The sequence below is a fragment of the Thermobia domestica genome, chromosome 1 (assembly GCF_964235325.1).
Source record: "Thermobia domestica chromosome 1, izTheDome1.hap1.1, whole genome shotgun sequence".
Lineage (NCBI taxonomy): Eukaryota > Metazoa > Arthropoda > Insecta > Zygentoma > Lepismatidae > Thermobia > Thermobia domestica.
Genome location: NC_137454.1, coordinates 395008312 through 395032275, shown reverse-complemented (window position 1 = coordinate 395032275; position 23964 = coordinate 395008312). Strand labels below are relative to the sequence as shown.

The 23964-nt window shown below is 38.3% G+C and overlaps 1 protein-coding gene across 2 annotated transcripts in view; it reads left to right on the top strand.

The window, feature by feature from the left end:
* Nucleotides 1-2565: 2565 nt before the first annotated feature.
* Nucleotides 2566-23964, top strand: part of Moe (moesin) — a 136961-nt gene continuing 115562 nt past the window's right edge. Inside the window, exons 1-2 of one of the 2 annotated variants that reach the window (XM_081732667.1) lie at nucleotides 2566-2671; nucleotides 21151-21202. In XM_081732667.1, the coding sequence (XP_081588793.1) occupies nucleotides 21191-21202 (12 nt within the window). In that variant the 5' untranslated portion in view covers nucleotides 2566-2671; nucleotides 21151-21190. Of the gene's footprint in view, nucleotides 2672-3087; nucleotides 3110-21150; nucleotides 21203-23964 lie in introns of those variants that run through there. The other variant, XM_081732670.1, reaches the window with a different exon arrangement.

Below are 23964 nucleotides of genomic sequence, written 5' to 3'. Positions count from 1 at the left end.
CTCTGGTATTTAAAAAAAAAAAAGAACAGAATTAACGAAAGAACAGAATGAGAAACGCCGAACTTCCAAATATTTCCATATGAAATGATTGAACAATAAAGTGTAGGTCTATCTCGTTTTATTATGTTCAGTAGAAGTTATGACGGAAACATTCGCCCGCAGGATATTTTCCAAGGGGGGGGGGACACACACACAATTGCTAGAATGAAACCCCAGAAAACAAAACTTCATTGCTATCAGCACCACGTCAGCAAAAGAAACAACAAAGAGCGAAATTATCTTTTCAACTCAACTGAGGGATACCATCATTCAAAATACTTAGCATTGCATGCAGCATCAGGCTGAATATAATTATTACTTAAAAAAATATGAAACATCACATGGGGGAGAGAAGTAGATTAAAATCTTAGGGATCTGCTTGACTAAATATTGTTACTCTAAATCATTTAGTGAATGTTGATTTTAAAAGTATATTATTGTCACCAGAAGAGCCTACAAATGTTAAACTTTTTCGAAAATCCAGGGAGGAGCAATTGCCCCCCTCTGTGGGCGCCCATGGACGGAAATATTAAACTCACAACAAAATGTACTTATTTTTATCGACATTTTCAATTGTCTCTTTTCAATTAAGGAAATACTTTGTACATAAAACTGTTTGATTAATGTTAACAATCGGAAATTTTGAATAATTCACTCATATATTGAAGACAATGACTGATATACCGTGATTTCACTGTTCATGTTCTCTAAGTTTAGAAAAGTTTGTTACTACTATCAGTGCGAGATTACTCTTACTGTTTTAAAGCTCTCGCCTTCGGTGCGACCGGTCCCGGGTTCGATTCCTGATGGGGGCACTCAATCGAAAAAGCTAAAAACGCTTTTTCAGGCCAACCACTCTGAATGAGGTTTTCCTCATTCACACTAGACAAATACCGGGGTGGTACCTAACTTCTAGGTCCCAGGCCGCTTCCTTCCTTGCCCAATCCTTTCTTCCTTCCCTTTCCCCCGGATAGTTCGCTCGCCGAGGGACGTCATTTCTCAAAAGTGACGGGCTAAATGGCCTTAGATGCCGAAAGCCCAGAAATCTAATATCCTAAATCCTTGCTCTACGGAAATTACTATTGAAATCGGAATTAATACTAAATTTCAACCACTTCCGTTTTCAGTCAAGTGTTACAGGATGTGGTGTTATATTCTCTTGGGATCGTGAATAGATTTTAAAAAATTGAAAGTGGAATATGAATATTCACCGTTACGACTGAAGATGTTGACAAATTAACCCCATTAACGAACTCAGCCAAGATCATCAGTTTATCTATCTATTGCAGGAAACAAGACTCAAAAATTCCCTTCTGCTCAAGAGTTATCGTGTCGAGTAGCTACTAACATTACAATATTGTAAGTCACACTTGCGTGACCCAAATATTTTTTATGGAGGAAAGTCGTGGGACTTTTGAAAAACTGAAATGAAATCTTTGCGTCCCACGGTTAAGCCGGTCAGGCTAAAGGAAACGGTGATTATGAGAAATGAATGAAATGGTGGAATTAAGAATGTGGGAGGAAATCCCGAGAAAACACGCGCACACGGCGTTTGTCCACCACAAAATTCACTTGGCGCGAGCTGGAATCGAACCAAGGACCCCATGCACCAGAGGTGAACGCTCTACCACTTAGCCACCGCAGCTCTTACTCGTGTTGTGTTGGAAGGTAAGAAATTGTAGTTGGTTGGGATGACAATATGACAATTGGTGGAGTCTAACGCGATGGAAAAAAATGTAGGCTTCCACAATCCACAACAATTTTACAAGGATAATTCAAGAATATAAGCACTTACCACAAATGTTAATTGCTTCGACACAATTAGGAGAGAACTTCCATACGGTGAATTGTGGGAGGAGATGCGAAAGCTCAGACAACCATAACCTCGAGGAGCAGGTAGGCACAAGCCTTTGCCAGAGGGTGAGGGGTCATGTCCCCCAATAATCCGATTTGAAATGTGTTTTTGGGGAGAAATGTGATGATTAGTGTCTGATTGTCATAGAGATAAAATTGATGTCCCCAGAATAAGCCTCAAATCTGCCCACCTCTCAATGTTGGCTCCCCTGATCCTCCACCGCATTGTTTTACAACTTCATAAATATTTTGAACATCGCTTAAAAAAATGGGAACGTCTAACCCCCCCTTCCAATATTGAGGACAGATTTGCGTTGTTGGCCTTAGTCAGTGTTTAGAAAGTACTACCACAACATTCGCTTGAGGAATGTCTACTCAAGAATCACGAAAGAAAGGCCCTTGAGAAAGGTTACTGCTATCAGCTGGAAGTTTGACAAGTTACCATACGTTATGGATTGTTGTCTTTTATCAAATCCCATTATTGTGCTTTTATCAGATGAGCTATTAATGCTGATTTAATCGCACATGAAATAGATCAGCACCTGCTATATCGAATTTTAAATAGCATCGTGCATCGAAGGTTGCTAAGTATAGGCTACTACTTGCGTGGCTATTCAACTACTGTTTGCTTTTTAAATTTACATGTAAAGTTGCAAAAATGGCGCGCTCCATGGATCATGCGCACTGTGATTAGCGCATGGTTGAATGCCCCACCCTTCAACTTCAGCCATATTGGTAGTGAGGTGTCATAGCACGGAAGGGTTGTTGTGTAGTAGCGGTAAGTAAAGTGTAATTTGTTTTCACTTAATTACACATCTAAGCGATTATTATTGCCCTTTAAAGTAACGGAGTGATTAAGCCATGGATTTTGGTTATTGTGCAGTGTGATTTGTTAGAAAATTGCTGTTATATTTTATGTGTGAAATACCGGCGAAATCAGGGCGCCAGTTTCGATGCTTGATCTACTTATTAAAAAATGTCGGTTGTCTAAGAGCATAATGTTGTGATACTTAGTGTGTGTGGAAAATATTGTTCGACAGTAAAAATAAGAAGAACAACTGTTTCCAAACAAATCCATTCCTTGTGTAAGTTAACAGTGGATACTGAAAAGTGCACCACCTGTGAACACAACTCGATGCTCACTTGTTTGATTCGTCATCGATGGTGTCGAATCATTTGGTTTTTGCCTTAAAAATCTGTACGTAACCGCTTTAAGGTAACGAATCAGTCGTTATTTTCGTTTAGCTTCTAATCATGTGATTGATTTTTTAGTTTTATGATATCAATCTATAGGTACTTCCCAGTCATGCCATGTTCAAGGTCAAAGTTGGAGGTGGATCTCTTTTGCTGTGGGCTTTGCCTTTGTAATTAGCACTGCCGTGTGTTCTGTCTGTCATTGCGAACTCTGTCACCAAATCCTGTTAAAGTGGCAACATTTGAACTTACTATAAATTAAGAGAATCGTGAGGAAAATTGTATTTATTTGAAAAATAGGCCACAGGGAAATATGTAGGTTGAAAAATGCCATATTCCATGAATAAATGAGTTGTATGACTTTCACGACTTCCGAGAAAGAATATCTAATCACATGATGAATTCGTAATTTTGTAATGGCCACAGAAAATAGTTTCAAGTTTAAAGAGTGACATTTTGCTTTATAGTTTCTCAATACATCATCGTAGGTTCGGCCAACAATGACAGATTGATTCATGTGGCATTACAGTAAGTTATCGTACTCTACAATACTTGAAAAGTGTTTTTTTTTTTTTTTCCTTCTGTTCACGATACATTCATTACGTAGGTGCTTATTTAGGGTCAGTATTTAAAATCTATAATTCCTTGGCGTGTACTGCAGCAGTAGGGTCAAGCACCACATAAATTCGAAGCAACTTTTTTGAACTTATTCTATAAGTTGATCCCATACATACTGTAAGTTCTTAATCGTTCATTTTAATCTTAATAATAAAGTCACGTAACTTGGATTGTTCAGTAAAGGATTTGGTTCTGCTGAGTTATTAGCGGTTTCATTTTCTTTGTTAGTGGATAGTGTTTTCCCGTTCAGTAGAGCTTAACTGCTCAAATTCTAAGTTGTCAGAAGGAGAATGTATGACAGCTGTATAAGACAACGTTATATTTGAAGTTCCTGTCGTTTTTATGTGAACATTTACTCTGTTATGGAATTTAGTAACGTGTCTATTTTCATATAAAATTGTTAGCAAGTTAATTTGGGTGAACTTTACAACTGTTGGTCCAGTTGATATCCTTACACTAGGAACTACACACATTAATTTTAACATAATGGATCCAAATGGAAAGGTTCTAGAACACAGGTCCCCCCCCCATATAGGTTAGTACGTAGGTTAGTTCCTTTCTGTACCAGAGTTTAATATTTAATTCAAATAGTATTGCCGAGCGAGCGTCAACGAGTGGAGGCGGGTAAGAGCCGCGCAGGCCACCTTGTATTCGTTCTTTATTACAGCTAAATGGGAAGGGGGACATGTGTTCTAGAACCTTGCCGATCCAAAGTTTCCTAACAGTAAAATAAACCCCCCTATCCTCCCTTAGTTATCCCAAATCTACTCTGCTATACTATTTTAAAGCGGATACAGTGGTGTAGTGGTAGCGCTTATCTTTGGTGCATTGAGACCGTGGTTCGATCCCCGACCAACTAAACTTGTGGTTGACATGTCCGCAGGTTTTCTCGGGAATCGTTTCCTCCCACAATCTCATTCCACCACTCCTTGGTTCCCTTGCCTTAATCATCATCTCCCTTAGTCTAAAGGGCATAAACGTGGGACGTTAAACTGAAGATTTCATTTTTGTCGTGTAGTTTTATTGTAATTGAGCTGGATTTATGATACGAAAGCTTTTGTTTGAGTTATCTTCGAAGTTTCCAGATATTACATGTTTAGGGTACTTTTGTTGGTTCACAGAGATGTCGTAACTTGGGATAATGTATTGCAACTTTCATCGGTAATGAATACTCAAGTTCATGGGCGTGAAATGAAAGGTGTAACGTAAGTTGGGAAGGTAATAGTTAAGAACAGCTACTTCTCATCTCCCGTGCACGAGGATACATCTTACTGTTGCACTACCTAAACACCCTAAGTACAAGGGCACGAACTCAGTCTATTACCTACTTTTTAACATCCTAGATAGTCAATGAATAATTCCTGAAAGTATGGCGTTTCTCGTCCTTCCCTAAATGGGAAGTACGGCTCCTTAACTATAACCGTTGGGAATTCGGCATCCGACTGTCGAGTAATGTGTATTGTTAATTCATTAAATTATTTTTCTGTAAATCGCGTGTTTTGCTTTTTGCTTTGCTGCTGTTAGTGAATACTTACGAACGGAATTTATTGTTAGTCAATCTTGCTTAAAGCTGGAAGTTCCTTTGTCTGTGAAGGTCGGTGAAATGGCGGATTAATTTTTCTGTGGAGTATCAAGATATAATATATAAATAATGAATGTTGCAGCGAAATAATGTTACACGTAAACCACGTGCAGGTACACTTTTGCAGGTACTTTTGGCATACCACTTGATATAATTGTTCAGAAATTGTCCTTTCACTAATTTCCTTCTTCCTGTTTCTTAAATGGTTCGCACTTGGCGACATGAAAATATCTCACTTGCCATAGATGAAATTCAAGGTGGCCATCGGAAGTAATTGTCGAAGAATTACTATTTGCCTATAAATACCGCGTGCGAATGTATTGCATAAAAATTACAGTGCAAAAAACACAAATCAACATATGTTAGGTGGCTACTACAAGCACGATTGCTGTCTGAGCGAGTCAGGGCAGGGCGAAACTGGTGAGCTTGTTCAGAGTGCGTCCGGAAGGAGCGGGCGCGACAGTGACAGTGAGCATTGTCATTGTTTGATACTAGTAGCGCTTCATTTGTAAACATAAACTACAACTTCTCTACACTGTGCAGAAATAAACCGCCGGTGTCCGCCGTGAAGAATTTGTAATTCTTTATAAGTCTTCCAAAATGTGGTGTATTTAAACCAGCACCGTAAACCAATGGATAAGATATAATTTTCCGCTTCATGAACTATATGTTGTCCTCAGGACATCTGAAACTAAATTCGAATGTAATTGTAGTGTTCACTTGGTGACAGGAAAGTTACAATTCGTCAATGATACCATAGAAAAGGTTGGGAAAGCTATAACTTTTAGGTGCAGCCTTACTGCTGCATTACGTGCCCAGGAAATATAAAATAAGAATTTGTTTTTCGATCTATTTTTAAATAAGTGATTATTAAGTAACTTGATGTAATGTAGCGTGAAAGCAAGACAAAATACGAGATATTCAAAACTAAAGAACAGTGTCATTTCATTTTGATTAGGTTAGCTTTTATTTACGGTTATCTTTTCCTGTTTAAACTGATTCACTGGATGATATTCTTCCAATGTAACTCTTTAATTGTTCCATTTTGGTGCTTTGGTTGGATTAGGATGATGATTTGAATGAAATTTATAGTTTCTCGTTCCATGCTTATGCACTTTAAAGGGGGTCACAGTGGCTTAGTGGTTGAGCGGATTACCTTGGTCCGTGGTTCGATCCCGGGCCAAGTAAGTTTGTGGTGGGCAACATCGTATCCGTGAGTTTTCTCGGGGACACTCCCGTTTCCTCCCACTTTCTCATTCCACAAATTCTTCGATCGTTTAATCATAGTTTACCTTATCCTGAAGGACATAGACATTGGGCGTTAAGCTCAGATTTTGATTTTTATGCCCTTTAAACTCAATGAGACTCATATTTAATGAAACTGAATAGTTATGAAATAATTGGGGAAATGGAAATGTGAAAGGACACTGAAAGACCACGGACACATGTTCATGAGCCGGGTGATATACCAAGTACTCTCGAATCAGGTCACCAGTGAGCCATCGTGCCTGTGAGGTACTGTGTTCACCACAAACATTTGATTGAGGATATTTATGTCCTTATGTAAGTTAACTGGAACAAGTAATAATAATAAACTCGTATAAAATTTTTTATAAATATAATTTTGTATAAAAGAATGTCAGGAAATCTGCTCTCCACCAATCACAAGATACGGTGAAGATAGTTTTTTTATGGCATTTATTTTTGACAAGTAGGAATTTCGGCTAGTTTTGTCTCAGTTCATCGTGACTGGCGAAGGAAATGGAAGGATTACCGAAAATTATCACAAAGCATGATAGCTTCCTTGTTAAGTCAATGGTAGGTGGGCATTCTTCGTTTTACAAGTCAATTTGATGTTTAGTAGACTTCTTCTAAGCACTGATGTCCACATACGGTTGCTACGATAGTTTTCTTCTGTTTTAAAAGTGAAGCATAATAGGGTATATTTATAGCAAGTCGGGTAGTCTATAATAATATTAACAAGTATTCTTCTTTGAGCAGTAGATCGTTCTGATATTTTGAGTCCGTAGGATTCGAAACTGGGCCATTTTTGTGTATGATCTAAGGACGTTCACACTTCACAATCTAATTTGATTGGTAGGCAACTTAAACTTCCAGGCAAACAATTTCAATATTTGCACTCTTCTGAATTGGTCCAGACGGATGTGTAACTTTCTAGGTTTTCCCTCAGAACATTTCTAGCCTTTAGTACAATTTTCAACGTCATATCTCAATAAGCCATATTTGAGTTGTTCCACTTTTCTATTATAGCAGTGATATGTATTTGTACTTATTTCACTTGCTAAAAGAAGTGAGTGACCGACGCGTATTCAGGTGTTGAGAATAAAAATGCTTAGAAAAGAAAATGTCATTTATTCTTGTTCTTTACGTCCCGCGGTTCCAAAGCAGATAATCAATAGTGAAAGGAGATCCATGCTCTGAACTGGATTTGAAGCTGCAATCTCCTTTGGCCATGAGCGTGTTAGCCACCATATGCCCATGATTCTTCCAGTCGTCATTGTACAGTGGCCGGGGTTCGATTCCCGCTGGGAGAGCACAAAAGTTTAATTTCATACTCATTTGCAATTCACCCATAATCGTGGGACGTTAAACTGAAAAACTTTTCATTGTTTAGTACTGCTCAAAACTTGCTGTGCATACTAGTCAGGGCTTGAAAAATCTTTATTGCGAGGGTACTAGCCAGCCAAGATATCTACTACCCATTTTGCAGTCACAGTGTTTATACTCGCCAAATGTACTTTACTTGCCCTGGCTTTATTCGCCGCATGTACAAACGTACTCGCCACTGGCGAGCAGGCGAGTGGATTTTTCAAGCCCTGACTATAGTCTTGGTCAGCTTCTAGACGAATTGACCAATTGGAATACGGCTTTTAGTACCGTACGGTGTGTTTACTAAGTTCATTGCAGCTTGGCCAAGTCATACTTTGGGATGAGCTCATGAATCTTTTGCATTATAAGGCTTTATCTACTGTGGTCGGCGGTGTCATTTTTTGGGTTCTTACGAGAAATGTTACATCGATGAGGCAACATTGAGAGTAATTGATGAAGTATTCAAGCTGTGTGTAGTGAACATGGAGTGAATAACGTGGCCATTCGTTACGTACGAAAGGTTTTAAAATCTCTGACATTCGTGTTGTGTGTGTGCTGCATAAGGAATATATTACGCAAAACATTCCAGTATTATTCAGCTGGGCTGCATGGTTCAGAGACTTGGACATTACGGAAGTTAGAGAGGAAATATTTGGAGAACTTCGAAATGTGGTGTTGGAGGAAGATGAAGATAAAATGGACAGAGAGCAACAAACGATGTTTTAAAACGAATAGAAGAAAGGAGGACATTTCTAGCCACTATCCTTCGTAGAAAGGCCAATTGGATTGGTCACATCTTGCGAAGAAATTGTCCTCTTCACACCGTCATAGGATGAAAGATGGAAGGGAAGCGAGGAATAGGAGAAACAGGAGCACAGCTGATCGATGATTTGAAAGATAGAAGAAGGTATTGGGAGTTAAAAGAGGAAGCTGAAGGTCGACAAAAGTGGAAGAAACATTTCCAGAAAAAAAAAAAAAAAAACTAATTAGTCTTGGGACTTGCAGGAATGAGATAGTTATTATTTTCTGATCTTCCCGGAGTAGTTTCCACACGGAGATTCAAATGGAGGACTGTTTTATCACAGGAAGAACCGTCAGGAGGGAACCTCTTTCTTCCCTCCTGGAAAAAATGTGATAGTATTCCCATTTTCATTCTACATCTCCATAACGTTGACCATCTTGTGGTTCATCCACCTTTTCGGACAGTTTCCCCTCCTAAGGATAAGATGTCCTGACCTTCATCCGCTCATCCACCCCCTGAGGAGGCCGTTGGCACCTGGTAGAGGTGGATTCCTTATCCTGAGAATCAGTTGGCCCCAACCTACAGTAGCTACCTAAGACGTTGTCTGCTTTTTTTCCCGTGGGGAGGTGTATGTTGGAATATTCCGTTTGGTTAGGATGAGACCCAAAGGAATTTCTCAAACCTTTTTCGAAACCAAGAATTATACGTCACGTGTATTTTACTTGGCTTGTACAATCCGCGGCAAAAAAACCTGCAACATGAGGATGTAAGTTTATTGTGAAACTACGCCTAACACCACAGGGAATGAACATAACGTCTAAGTGGAACGAATCACGGCCTCCTCCCGTGCACACTTATTTTGGAACAAAAGATTTCGTCATTTCACAAACTCATATGCTCATGTTGCAGTTTTTTTTTTTTTTTTTTTTTGCCGCGGATTGTACACTGTCTTGCTAATTTAATGAACTGTTCTGCTGCGAGGGAGGAATACGCTATAGACATTATGATATTTATATATATGTTGTGATTTGTTCGTGAAAATCATTTTTCTATCTTGTTCTTTGAACTGTTTGAAAATTAAACTACTTTAAGAAATTATAATGCAAAATAAACTTACGTTAGTGTACACTACACTTGCATTTTACAGGTATGATACCGTTGCTTTAATGAGGGGCACGGTGGCTCACCTCTTATATCTGTTGCCAGGGGTCCTTGATTCGACCTCAGGCCATGAGTTTGTAGTGAACAATACTGTGTCCATGGTTTTTGTATTTCGGGATTCTCCCGTATTCTGAGTTTCATTAATCAAAAGAAGTCTCCCTTAGATTAAAATGCATATACGTTGAACGTTGAATTAGATATTTAGTTTCTATTTTCTAGGATGTAGTGTTTACAACGAAAGGAAGTGAACAAACATGTAAATGTTTGGAAAACATCGTTCTTCTTGCAACATATTGCAAAAGCTTAGGACCTCTTTCGCTTTTCGGAAATAAAATTACATTCTCGTTAATGAAGAGCAAGACTTATTTCTCTCCCCCGCACAAATTTCTTCCTGATCAATGTACTACATCAGGCTTTCAGCAGAACTTTTCCGATGTGCTTTATTTAAGCTTCCCCTTTCACATTTAGTGATGAGGATTTTAGTATTTTTTGATAAGTAATTCATTTTTCCATGTCTGTGTCCGTCTGATATATGTAGTACTATTGAATGCATTTATTCAATAGGACAATCCCTTCCTTTTAGTCTAAAAGTAACCAAATGAAATTCTTGTGGTTGTCCTTCCGTCAGTTTAGTTTGTCAGCCCGTGGAGTATATTAGCGTTAACGTAATTTTTAGACAATGATTTATGCGTAACGATCTTTAAACATACATACAAAATTCAGAGAGAATAGATCAGCAGAATTGAGTGAAATTAGATTGTTAGAATGGAGTTAAGTCTGTCATTATTATAAAGATTAAACATTTCTTTGAAAGTTACTTGGCAATTCGAGTAAGTAGAGCAACCTGTTTGATCCTCTTCCCCAATCCAATTCGATACGGTTCTAAATTTCTTGTCTACATATGAAGTTGAACGTGAAATAAAAGCAAGGAAGGAGTAGCGAAAGAAACATTTACGAGGGGGAGTTCACAAATACTTCGTACGCAGTATTGTACCGTATAGCACAGAAACATGGACAGTACGAAAAAGTGATTTAAAAAAAAAAAAAAAATAAGCGCTCGAAATTTGGGTGTGGAGAAGAATGGAAAGAATTAGCTTAATCGGCTGGAAAATGAATGAGAGAGTGTTAAATAGGAAAGAGATACTGGTTTGTACATTAGCTGAGGTTAATATACTGAAGGTATTGTGGCAGGTGAGGGAGGTCACAGTTGGACTGTATCAGAACAGAAAACTCGTACATGAAGACGAAGAGATTTGGTGAAGACGTGGAGCATATAAGCTTCTCAGTTGCAGCCAGTTGCCTGTCAATGATAATACTTATGAGCATGATGATACATAGATGCAGTTAACTTGTTCTTAGAGGCATATAGTTCCATCGGTGAAGAAACAGCTTCTCAGTGCCATGTTAATAAATATTCATGGGTTACCCATGTCATTTAAACGTTCTTTCTTGGTTTATGCACGCTGTATTTTCCTACGGACGTGCTTGGTAGTTTATCATTAATGTTTCGATTTATTCGAACAGTTTCCGGTGTGAGTTTTTTTTTTTTTTTTTAGTTCCGTAATTCGTAGTATTTTTTCTTTCTTTAATAATTTGATCGAATTTTTTAAAAAGTGTGACTTTATCAAGGTAGAATGTGTTTGAAACCATTTCCTTCCGCGTTGGGCAAGATAGTGCTTATTGGATCTTAGTGTTTTTTTGTTCTAATGTTTTGGAACTCGTAGGTTTATCTGAAATGTATCTAATCAAAAAGCCTGATGGAAAAAGATAAGTCCTTTAGTAACTGTTTTGAGATTAAATGTCACCGTAATAAGTATTCTGTAACTTGAAAGGTTTTATACAGCACTGTCCATAGCTAGTTCTCACTTCAACGTAGGAATTATCCAGTTATAGTTGGCCTTACACTGTACCTTTTTATTCCATCATGAAAATATTTTTATCCTTCCCATTCCACTTGTTTCCGACACTTTCTCATTACGTTTTCTTTCCAACAATTTTTTCCCTCGTTGAAAGCCCAAGAACCTTTTGTGTTTTGTTTCCTCTTTCAAAATGTCCAATCTCACAAAGCGAATTGAGACGAAGTATAATTTTTTTGAAATTTGAGGATGTTTCATAAGAAACTAAAGTCCGTCTAATTGGAATATAAAATACAGAATACGTTGATGTTTTCCATAAAGCTCAGAGCTTGTGGGGAAAACTATTGCGTTCATATATATATTTCGCGATCTAAAAATCAGTTTCAAGAAGTGAGGATTGATGGATGGTCGTAAAACACTTTGAATTTAACTCCTTTTTGTTTTGTGTGTGAAGTTTCAGTGGCGTCAAATGCAGGTGAGAAAACAGTATTCAGAGAATTCATACAACAACCAGCGATCTGTTTCTCTAGTAGTTCTACTTACATCAAGAAAGGTCAGGAAGTCCTGTCTTTGAGATAGTAATGATTATTTGTGCGTATGGTTGTTCGTTAACTTGTCTTTTACTTTTACTTTCTTTCTTTCTTTTTTTTTTTTTTTTTTTTTTTTGTGGGTGTCAAGAGAACAGCATTGTAACTGCGTTCTTTTAGCGATTAGTTTCATATGGTAGTTGCGTGGGGAAAATACTATAATTTTGCAAATTCACAACTTCTTGCTTCAAGCTGTTTTAGGTTAGTGAGAGTAGAGTAGTGGTTTTTGTTGAGTCAGTTACTAGTTCCCAGTTTCAAATTCGGTGATCGGTCGTTTTTTTCAAGTTTTTTCAGTTCTGTTAAATGGATGCCCGGATAGTACCTGTAAATATTGCCTCTGGCCGACTTTGTTCCACATTCTTTCCCAGTTGTTATTGATTCCTGTGTAAATTGATGTGGAAGCTTGTAAAATTTTATTTTGGTTGATTTTCAATACCGTACTGCAATTGGATTGTTGGGATAATTTCGCAGAAAAAAATGTTGGTTTGTATGATAATGTTCAAAATATTCTGGGGACTCACTTTTGCAGTCTCTTTTATCAATCAAGACGTACTTCAAGCCAGAATGTTTACTGCTCATGGCTTTGAAAGAGAAGTCAATGGTCAATTTTTTTATGGAACAAGATTGTTTCTATGTATTCACTTTTATTATCAGTACTATTTTATTGGTCGCTACATTGTTTGTACTGGAGAAATCTGCTGGGGGAACACTTGCTATTGCTTCTTGCAGAATTTTGTTATTGTAATGAAAGTGAGCGATAGTAAGATGAGATATTTATGTAAGCATAATTTTGGCTTTCCGTTCCATGATGTGAAAATTGGATGTTCAACTGCTCGACCGAATATAGGGTGATAAATTTTGAATGTATGCGGGATTTTGTTCGTAACTCTTGGAATACCTTAGCTAATAAGGTATACGAGAGGAACAGCGGCGGGCATTATTTCTGATGCGTAGAATGACTTAGAGAATGCATAAAGAGGTGGTGTGTGCAGTGGCGTATATATATATCACATGGCATGGCTTTCTTTACTACTGTCTAATTACTGCACTTACAGTGCTGTCATTTACATAAATAAGTTCCTTACACAGTTGTTTCGTACTGCGGTTTATTCGGAGCGTTTCCATTTCTATGCTGGAGTATTTCCAGTCTGCGCGTAAATATGTGGTGAAAATGAAATCCACTAAGAAGCAGGTGAATTAAGCAAGTCGCGGAACGGTCATCAAATGTGGATGTTGTGTTCGTGGGGTGCTCATCCGAATATATTGTTCAGTGCCCACGGGGCTCATCTTCTGCAGTGCTGTGGAAAAGAAGGTCTTAGTTGACGCATGCCGATAGAGTGGTTGTCAAATGCTTTTTTTTTCTCTCCAAGGTTTGAGACTGTCTGAATGGTAGGTGTTGGAAGTCCTATACAGCTGGCAGAAACAAGAAATAAACGGACGCACTTCATATATTCTCGGTTCAAATTAGAGTTTTTATAGGCTGCATAATTATTACCTAATCAGATCTTCGAGTTTCATTGTTGTCGATTTTTGGCATGTGTAGAAAGGAGAAACCGACAGAATGTGTTAATTTGTGTAGTAGACTTATATGCTGTATCGAACACTAACTGGTTTCTCTAGTCTAATTCAAGAGCATACTAGTTAGTAGAACACACCCTTTTCTTCCGTGTACGGTACATGAATTGTTTTCGTTACAGGGATTATTGTACGACTAGTGACCATGTCCAGGGTTCTTCCTCTGCATCGAGAACCTCCCACTAGTCCTGCCCCGTGTCTGTATTGTGTTGGTACGAATGAAATGTCCGTTTTATAGTCTGAGGTAATTGAGATCAGCAACATAAGACAGGGTTTTACTAAGATCGGCCGTTTAACATCATACCTCGGATGTTTGTTTTCGTGTGGTTGGAAATCATATATAGTCAGTCATATGTAAACCACTAATGCACTCGTATATCATATGTTCATAGTTGTTGGCCGGAGGGAACTCACTTACCTTTATATATTACGAGATTTTTTTTTTCTGCTACAGTAGTGCTGTAACCTTTTCTTATGCATATTAGTGTTATACATTTACGCATGGTTACCAACTACATTGAATTCTTGATCATCTTTTAAATCATTGATATTTTCCACTCAAACGCGTATGAGACACTGAAAGACATTCGACTACATCAGCTCATTTATTAAACAACATTGAGCAGACCCCTCGAGCAGTAGTTGAAAACCTAAGCAAATATTGTTGCCACATTTTAAAAGCCAACAATGAAGTGGTTAAGTATGTGCCAAATGTATTGTATACTCATGTCCAAAATGATTGTCGCATATCTATAACTGTCTTCTTGTAAGAATATAATTTGATAATGATTTTGCAGGGTACTTTTAATATTGATACTATGTGTATAATCGAGAAATGTATATTTGTGGTAAATTTCACAGGAAAAGAATTATAAATACGAAAATTAGAATAAGTAAAACAAAATGTTGCTAAATGGACAAGAAAGCTTTATATTCGTTTTGTTGTTCTTATTTACTGCACTTTTGACATAAAATCTTCCACATGCATGTCTTTGCCGACTATACACATACTAACATTGTAAGAAATACTGGGAGAATTCGTTATAAAATTATATTCCTACAACAACATACTTATAGACATGCGACAATTTTGGACATGAGTGTACATGATAAATTGAGATTCCTTCAATTTGTTAAATAGTAACGTAAGGTAATTAACTTAGAGGGAAAAAGGATTTCAGTATGGGCTAACTTTCTTCCGTAATTAACACTGTACAAAGGAACTTCGTGGAGGGAAATGATACATATCTTTGGTCTTCGCAATGAAATTCCAACGATCAGTGCTATCGTGGATTGAGACGAAACATATTATTAAACCTCATGAGGTCATTTTCTGTCCTAAAATTGTTACTAGAATCGTTATTTAAGTTACGATTAAATAACTTCTTTTTCACATGGTTATTAAAATTACACAAATTCCAAATTGTTTTACATGATACTTCATTAATACAGTATTAGACTGGGGTATGTCTTTATACATGAGTGACTTTAGAAATATCAGAGAAAAACGTAGATTTACTGATAAATAGGCGGAGCAACGTATAGATGGAGTTCATGCGACACATAATCATTGTGAAATATGTTTGATTTATGTGGAACAATCTTCACTCAGGAGTTTGTCACCATTATAAAATTAATTTAAGCTACCTGGCGTAATGGCCAGATTTGTGCGCCTGAACCGCTCCACACCATCTGTTAGCAATTGGTGGAATTACGTCCAGTGTATCGACGACGCGTGGCCAGCGCGCCCTATCGCTAACCGGTAGCTTAGTAGACCTAATATCCGTCACGTCTTTTCGTGACTTCCCGGTTTGCCTCACGACGCTGGGTGGACGCCAAAAATTGGGGAAGCACCGGCCAGGAATCGAATTCGGGACAAGCGGACATAAATCCAACGGTCTAACCATTAGACTGTGTCTTCTCATGTTATTATGCTGTCATTATTGGCAGGTCACTTGCCGCAAACGAGAACCTTTCATCCCCCACCGTCTTTAGTTAATAGCTTCGTCTTCACTTACGATTTTTTGTTTTAATCGTAATATCTTTCACCAACTCCCTCTTTTTCCTGCTGCCATACTTTCTGGCACGTCCATCATGTTTAAACCATTATTTATTGAAATAATTACAATATGTTTGCAACATCTGTTTATACATAAAGACCTTAAAGACTGTATTTTGAAGCTTTGTAGGGTTCTATAAGAATGTTTCTATAGAACACTTTCAGTCGAAAGCATTTACAATGCACACCACTGAAGATACGGCATTTTTCATGGAATAAAAAGTGCATTTGACGATCTAGATTTTTTAACTAGTTCTGTTTCGACTACTGACGAAGCTGCTATCTGTTTTTTGTTTTACCACTGGGCTGTTATGGATCATTTGCGGGCTTATATAGGAAGGGTGATGCAGCTAACATAAGTTCATCACAGCAAAGGACGTTACATTTAAGGTTAGTGTAAAGGGACAAGTTTTGCTGATAGATGTCACTAGTCTTCGTATCTGTTCCATGTAATTTTTACCTTTCACGAAAATTTACAATTTCTTTTACAAATTTCAACGTAGAGACTTCAAATTTTTAGAGAAGGAACTTCATAACCTATTAAAGGGAGCAATCCGTGCCGATTTTTTTATTTAGAATTGTTGAAACAGTTTCATTGTTAAAGGTTTGGATATCCATTTCAACAATCAAGACATTTCAACAATGAAGAAAATTCTAAAAAAAATCGGCACGGATTATTGCCTTCGATAGATTATGAAGTTACTTTTCTAAAAATTTGAAGCCTATACGTTGAAATTTTTCAGGGAAATCGTGAATTTCCGTGAAAGGTAAAAATTACATGGAAGAGATACGAAGATTGTACTGCCATCTATCGAAAAAACTTGTCCCTTTAAACCAACCTTAATAAGATTTGATAAAATGTTTCGTACGTGGGTCTAAATCAATTATAGCCCCGCTCCTTCATATGAAATTTCAATGTTCAACGTATAGGAGTACAGATTCCGTTGTAACGGTGTTAACAGTGGTTGGCAACTGTGCAAAGTTTCAGCCACCTCCACCTACGGCGCTAGTTCTACGTAAACTCAAATGGCAACTCGTTTTGAAAACTGGTCTCGCGAAGAAGTCCGCTCAATTATTCAATTTCTGTATACGAAACTTGTGACCGCGGCTGAAATTCACCGGCAGCTGGTAGAGGTTTACGGAGAGACTGTAATGTTTCGCCTGGATGTCGCAGAATAGTGACGAAAGTTTGCAGCTGGTGTAGAAAATGTCAGGGACGAAGGGTGCAGTAGCCGACCCAGCACAGCATCAATAGATTTGAACACAGCTAACGTGGAGGGGTATGATTCAGGACAACAGGAGAATTACATTAAAGGCATCTGATGACAGAATTGGGAATGTCGTTCGGAAGCGTTCTTCACATTATGCACGATATTCTGCAACACCGGAAAGTGTCCCATTTGGCTGATCACGCAAGGATAGGATTTTCATCAGAAGAAAATCTTTAAACTCATTCTACGATGTGACAAGTGCCTCAACCGATATGGAGACTGACTGTTTGCTGTATTGGTTGTATGAAATACTATATACACATTTCACTGCAGCCTTCGTAACCTTACTTTCTGATCAGTCGTCGTATAATAAAAATCATTCAGGGGATACGCACAATTTTTTTCATATAGTGGTTCGAATAGTTAGTTGAATCTGTAGGTCAAGCGTGCCTACGCCGCCAGTAGTTGCGTATTTCTTTGCCATGGGTTTCAGAGAAATATTGCAATGGTTCTGTTTAGTGTTGACATATTATAAGAACAGACGATTGTAATTTTGGTCAGCTTCCGAGACAGAGAACTTTAAAGAATAAATATCAAGAATAATGGAACGTGTAGCATAGAGATAATTAGGAATTATACCTGCCAATGTTTCCTTTCTCTAGCAGTCATACATACGTTTGTAACTGAAAATGTCACTTTCGGAACAATGCACTGTCAGCGCAAATGATGAAATTTCTCTTCATCAAACTTTGTCAAGTTTGAGAATAAAATCAATTATAGCGAAGTGAAAGGATAGGATGTCTTACTGCAGTGGTCAACTCTAGGACTCCTGAAGCCATCATCGGTCAATTCACATGATTAATTCTATATTACGTGTACGACCACGGCCAAAACTTCTTCCGTATTATGTATGTAAATTTAACGTGGAATAGTGTATATATATATATATATATATATATATATATATATATATATATATATATATATATATATATATATATATATATATGTATGTACGTATGTACGTATGTATGTAAGGTGTTCAGTAAGTAACTATGCAGTTCATAATTTGCCGCCGTATTTTATCCATAAACCACTTTAAATAACAGAAATTAACTCGCAGCTAAACTTTAATGTCATGGAAGTTTTAAGAGATGCTGGAAGTGATTCTCTTGCACTTGAAGATACACTTGCACACGTTTCTGCATGTTCTTGAAGACGTGCAGAACATCGGGAGTGATGCTCCAAATGTGACGTGTCAGTGCAGCTTGGAGTTCTTGTATGCTGTGCGGATTGCGTTCATAGACCCTTCCCTTCAACGTACCCCGTAGAAAGTAATCCGGTGGAGTCAATTCGGGTGAACGCGGAAGCCAGAGTCCTCGAAAGATGATGCGGTCACCGAAGATGTCCTGTAAAAAGCTCCTCTTTGTAGGCGGTATTGCGGTCGCCCCATCCTGTTGGAACCAGGCATTGTCAGTTTCGTCCTCATTCAGTTCACCTAGGAAGGGCTCCAGAATGCAGGTGCAGTACCGTTCTGCATTTATGGTGTCCTGAAAGAAGATTGGCCCAATGATGCGTTTACGAGTCACGGCGCATCAAACACCAACCTTTTGATCATGCAGTGGGGACACATGAAATTCATTTGGATTCTCCGTACTCCACACACGACTGTTCTGGCTATTCACGTAACCGGAGAGGTGAAACCATGCCTAGTCCATGAAAAACGTTTTGTCAAGCATCCCCTCACTATTGTCCTGCAGGAAGGACAGGAACCAGTTGCAAAAGTTTACACGCGCCAGGCGATTGATGTCTCTCAGTTCATGCACGACCGAAATTTTGTACGGATACATTGACAGTGACTTCCGGAGTATCTTGTGAGCGGAACCCACGGACACGTGGGCCTGCTGAGCTAGTCATCTAACCGATTTCTTTGGACTGCAGCATCACGTCTTGCACCTCCGCTACCTTCTTCGGATGTGGCTGTGGATGGCCTTCCTGATTTTGGAGCATTATGAACGCTTCCGGTCTTTCGAAACTTGGTGATGAGGTTGCGTACAACATTGCGGTTAGGCATCTTAATTTTTTTTTTTTTTTCAAATGCAGATTCTACTGCTGAGGTAAACTTGTCTCCATTGCGGAACACATGCTCCACAAGAAACACTGTTTAATCGTCAGCATGATGGCCTGGATCACAATGATGTCACATACGACGTTGGTCTTCAATCAAACCGGACCTGTGAACAAATACAAATGCCTCGTCAAATATGGTTCAAATATGTTAAACAATGCTAAATGTTGTATTACTAATTGACAATCATATCACTCATCTCTTTGCACACCACATCATGATACTGCATAGTTACTTTAACCCCCCCCCCCCCGGTGTAATATATATATATATATATATATATATATAATATGAATGTATATATGGAATTCCCAAAAAAACCGGAAAAACAGAGTATATACCAATTTTACGAATTGACTAATTTTAAAATTTATCAATCGTGAGTTGAAATCCTAGAAGAGTTCTATATTCATACAGAAGTTGAAGGTGGGTCAGTGGTTTATTTCTCACCATTGGTGCGAGGAGCTCCTGGTTGTGTTTCAGGCCATGTGGTCTCACACAGCGTAGTCGCTATTACGCTCACCTTTTATGCGAGCGGTCCCAGGTTCAGTTCCTGCTGGGAACGCACGGTCGAAAATGTTTGAAAATTTTTTCAGGTCAGCCATTCTCAGTGAGGTTTCAGTGCTTTTTTTCATTTACACCAGCTAAATGCCGGGGTGTAACCTAATGTAATGCCTCAGACCACTCTCTTCCTTCCCACTTTCCCCTGTCGTCCCTTATGCGTGACGGGCTATCATGAAATCCCCTATTCGAAGTCATTCAGTGTGATGTACCGTAGAGTATAGTTCCCGTGGGTTTCCTCGTGATTGTCTCCTTGAGCTGAGAGGACGTAATCATTGGAAGTTAAAGATTTCTTTTGACCAGTCTACTTAATTTTTACGTAGGAAAGAATTTCAGAAATTCAGAATCAAACTCAACGGCAAATAAAATTTCTATATCAAATGACTTTGAATATATCCTTCATTAAGTGTTCATATATATATATATATATATATATATATATATATATATATTCTGAAGTCAGATTTAGTTTAAATGCTGATTTCTGTCTTTATCCCAATTTTGTGAATTGGCTCAGTAAAGTCTTCTACAAAGGAACATTCAAAAAGTTTTACACGATGAGCCTTACTTTTTTATTAGTAGCACTGGGACTTGGGAACGCAATGTATCCTCCATCCGCTGTGACACATTTGGCCCAACGTTTTTCTATGCTGTAATTGCACTTTGGTAAATGCCTGGACGCTTACTATTACACCATTGTTTCACACACACGCAATAAGTTGTCTGTGGCAAACTACCTACCACGAAAGTGAGGCTTTGGGCTTTCGATCAAAAAAATCGGACGGGGCGAGATCCGGACTGTAAGTGGGTTGAGGGACCACTTCCCATTTCATACGTCGGATTTTCAGCTCTCTGAGATTGGGAGAATAATTTGGTTTCTATTCTCTTGTGAACAGGTGTGGACGAAATTTTCTGTAACCTGAAGACTGAGAACAATACCAACAAATAAGAGTCGCTTCACAAGCTGTCATGTGTCTTTCTTGATGAGTTGATCAATGTGGGCCACGTTAACGTCGTTCACTGCAGTTGATAGTCTACCGGACTGTGATTGGTCCGGCAGACTAAAATCACCACTGTCGAACCTTCGTATCCATCGCTGTATATTGCTGCGGTACAATGTCTTATCCCTATACACAGGATGCAGTTTGCGTCGAATACATGTGACGGAGTGATCGCCGATCATGTACAAGGGTTCACAGACCGAGCGTTTTCGAGTGCTGCTGTCTACTTCTCCATTGTATCTAAACAGAAGAAAATAATTTATACAATTTGAGCAGAAAAGACAGTGCTAAACTTTTGACTACTCCTTGTAATTGTTTGTTTCATTGATTGGTTACCTTGTATAAAAATAATCATTTTCTTTCGTTTTTCAGGTAGTTTTTTCTCTTGAGTGAGGACACAACAGCCTTCAAAATGCCGAAGTCGGTAAGTGCACATAATCTTTATTAAATACGTACAGGATTAGCAGACAGTGAGTGACAGCTAACTTTCCCAAGAATTAATCAAATTTTCATGAAAAAGATTTAATTTTTGTAGTAGAAATTAGTATTAACGTTCTGTTTATCTATTCAATTATAGAAGATATCTAAAAATGCCGCTGCGTGAACGAACTCATCTTTCATTCATACAACTCCCTTTTGCCTATATCGTTGGGTTATGCGTTTTTGGCGCAGGAGAGCTGTGTTCGAATCCCGCTGGGAGCTCATCTCACGTTAAGGAGTAAATCCATGTTTCATATAAAATTCACACTCAGTGCTGAACGTGGCGCTAAACTGCAATTTTTTTTCCTAATTGATCTTATTGATGCAAGTATGATGATGCAGCGTGCATGTCCGAAACTTTCACTCCATCTTTAGAACAGTTCGTATCGCGTCACTGATTAGTCTATTTTGCCTAGTGATTGGAAGTATTTCACTTCTGTTTTATTGTACATCTGAACCAGTCTGGTATTTTCTTCTGACTTCTTAATAAGGGTTGACGTGGATGTTAAATATCCCATCCGCATATGCAGCGTATTTATGCTTATTTCAGAAATCGTTTAAAAATATTTGTAAATATCTCGTTTAGTAGTTTTGAAATCCTATATAAAATGTCAAATTCAAGCAAAACAGTAACCCTTAGAGTACCAACGAAACACGTGTCACATGAAAAGATTTCAAACCGTAGAGTTTGTTTATTGTAATTCTGAAAAACACACGCTGTTGCCTCATTAGTTCAGGTGCGACCAGGAGAATTTAGTTTTCGAAAGTATCTGCAGATGTCATGACTTCCGCAGTTACATTAAAATGTATATCGTAATGGGGAAAGGAAAGGGGTTCAGCTATTTTCCATAAACCTATTCGCCCCGTGCAAAGAACGGCCGTTTTAGCTTGTTTCCTTATAAAGCGTTTAGGTTCCTAAGCGCTTGTTAGATTTGTTAATTATACTTTCGTTTATAAGAGAAAATACAATATCTAATATACACGAGGGCTTTAGGCTATCAACCTCGTGCTTATATATTAAAGAAATCTGACGGAACAGTTCTCACCAATACGGATAGCCTCTTAAATAGATGGAAAGATTTCTTTGACGATTTGCTGAACACGCAGCCAAAAACTAATGTGTGTGGAGAAAAGGAGATACACACCGCAGAACCGTATCTTCCAGAACCCAATCGAATAGAAGTGGAAGCCGCTATAAAGAAATTGAAGAAACACAAATCTCCGGGTGTAGATGAAATTCCGGCTGAGTTAATTTTAGCTGGAGGCGAAAAATTGTGGAACAAGGTACACAAACTCATTCTTATCTGGAACAAGGAAGAATTGCCACAAGAGTGGAAAGAATCAATCATTGTTCCAATTCACAAGAAAGGCGACAAAACTGACTGTAATAATTATCGAGGCATTTCTCTTCTGTCAACATCCTATAAAATCCTTTCAAATATTCTGTTAGCAAGATTGACCCCATACGCAGATGAAATTATTGGAGATTATCAGTGCGGATTTAGACGAAATCGATCAACTATCGACCAAATATTTACCATTCGCCAAATACTCGAAAAGAAGTGGGAATACAATACCCCGGTACATCAACTATTTATTGATTTTAGAAAGGCTTACGACTCGGTTAGGAGAGAAACATTATACAACGTTCTTACAGAACTTGGAATACCGAGAAAGCTAATTAGATTAATTAAGATATGTTTAAGTGAATCCCAAAGTAAAGTCCGGGTAGGAAAATTTTTGTCCACGAGCTTCCACGTCGAAAATGGCCTGAAACAAGGAGATGCGTTGTCGCCATTATTATTTAACTTTGTGCTGGAATACGCCATAAGGAAAATCAAAGATAGCAACCAGGGCCTAGAGTTGAACGGCATTCACCAGGTTATGGCATATGCTGATGATGTAAATTTAATAGGGGATGATAGGAGAACAGTAGAAATAAATGCAGAGATCTTATTAAACGCTTGCAGGGACATGGGTTTAGAAGTAAATGCAGAGAAAACTAAATACATGGAAGTGCGTCGGGACCGTAATACGGCAAATTGTGGATGCGTTAAAATATTAAATAATACTTTTGATAAAGTGGATACTTTCAAATATTTAGGATCAATATTAACAGACGAAAATCATATTCACGAAGAAATTAAATGTCGACTAAAAGCAGGGAATTCGTGTTACTATTCGGTTCAAAATCTCTTGTCGTCGCGAATTCTGTCGAGGAATTTGAAGCTTAAAATATATAAAACGATAATCATGCCTGTTGTTCTGTATGGTTGTGAAACATGGTCGCTTACTCTGAGGGAAGAACATGGACTGAAAGTATTTGAGAACAGGATCCTGAGAAGAATATTCGGACCCAAGAGGAACGAGAATGGGGAATGGCGGAAGCTTCATAACGAGGAACTACATAGTTTATACGGTTTACCCAACATTGTTAGGGTCGTCAAGTCTAGGAGGCTTAGGTGGGCAGGTCATGTAGCTAGAATGGAAGAAAGTAGAAACGCTTTCAAAGTCTTGACTGGTAGACCCATAGGAAAACGACCATTAGGAAGACCTAGGCGCAGATGGGAGGACAATATTAAGATGGATCTCGCAGAGATAGGAATACAAAGTAGAAACTGGATGCAATTAGCTAAGGATAGAAGTCAGTGGAGAGCTTTTGTGAGCGCGGCACTGAACCTCCGGGTTCCATAGGCCATAGAGTTA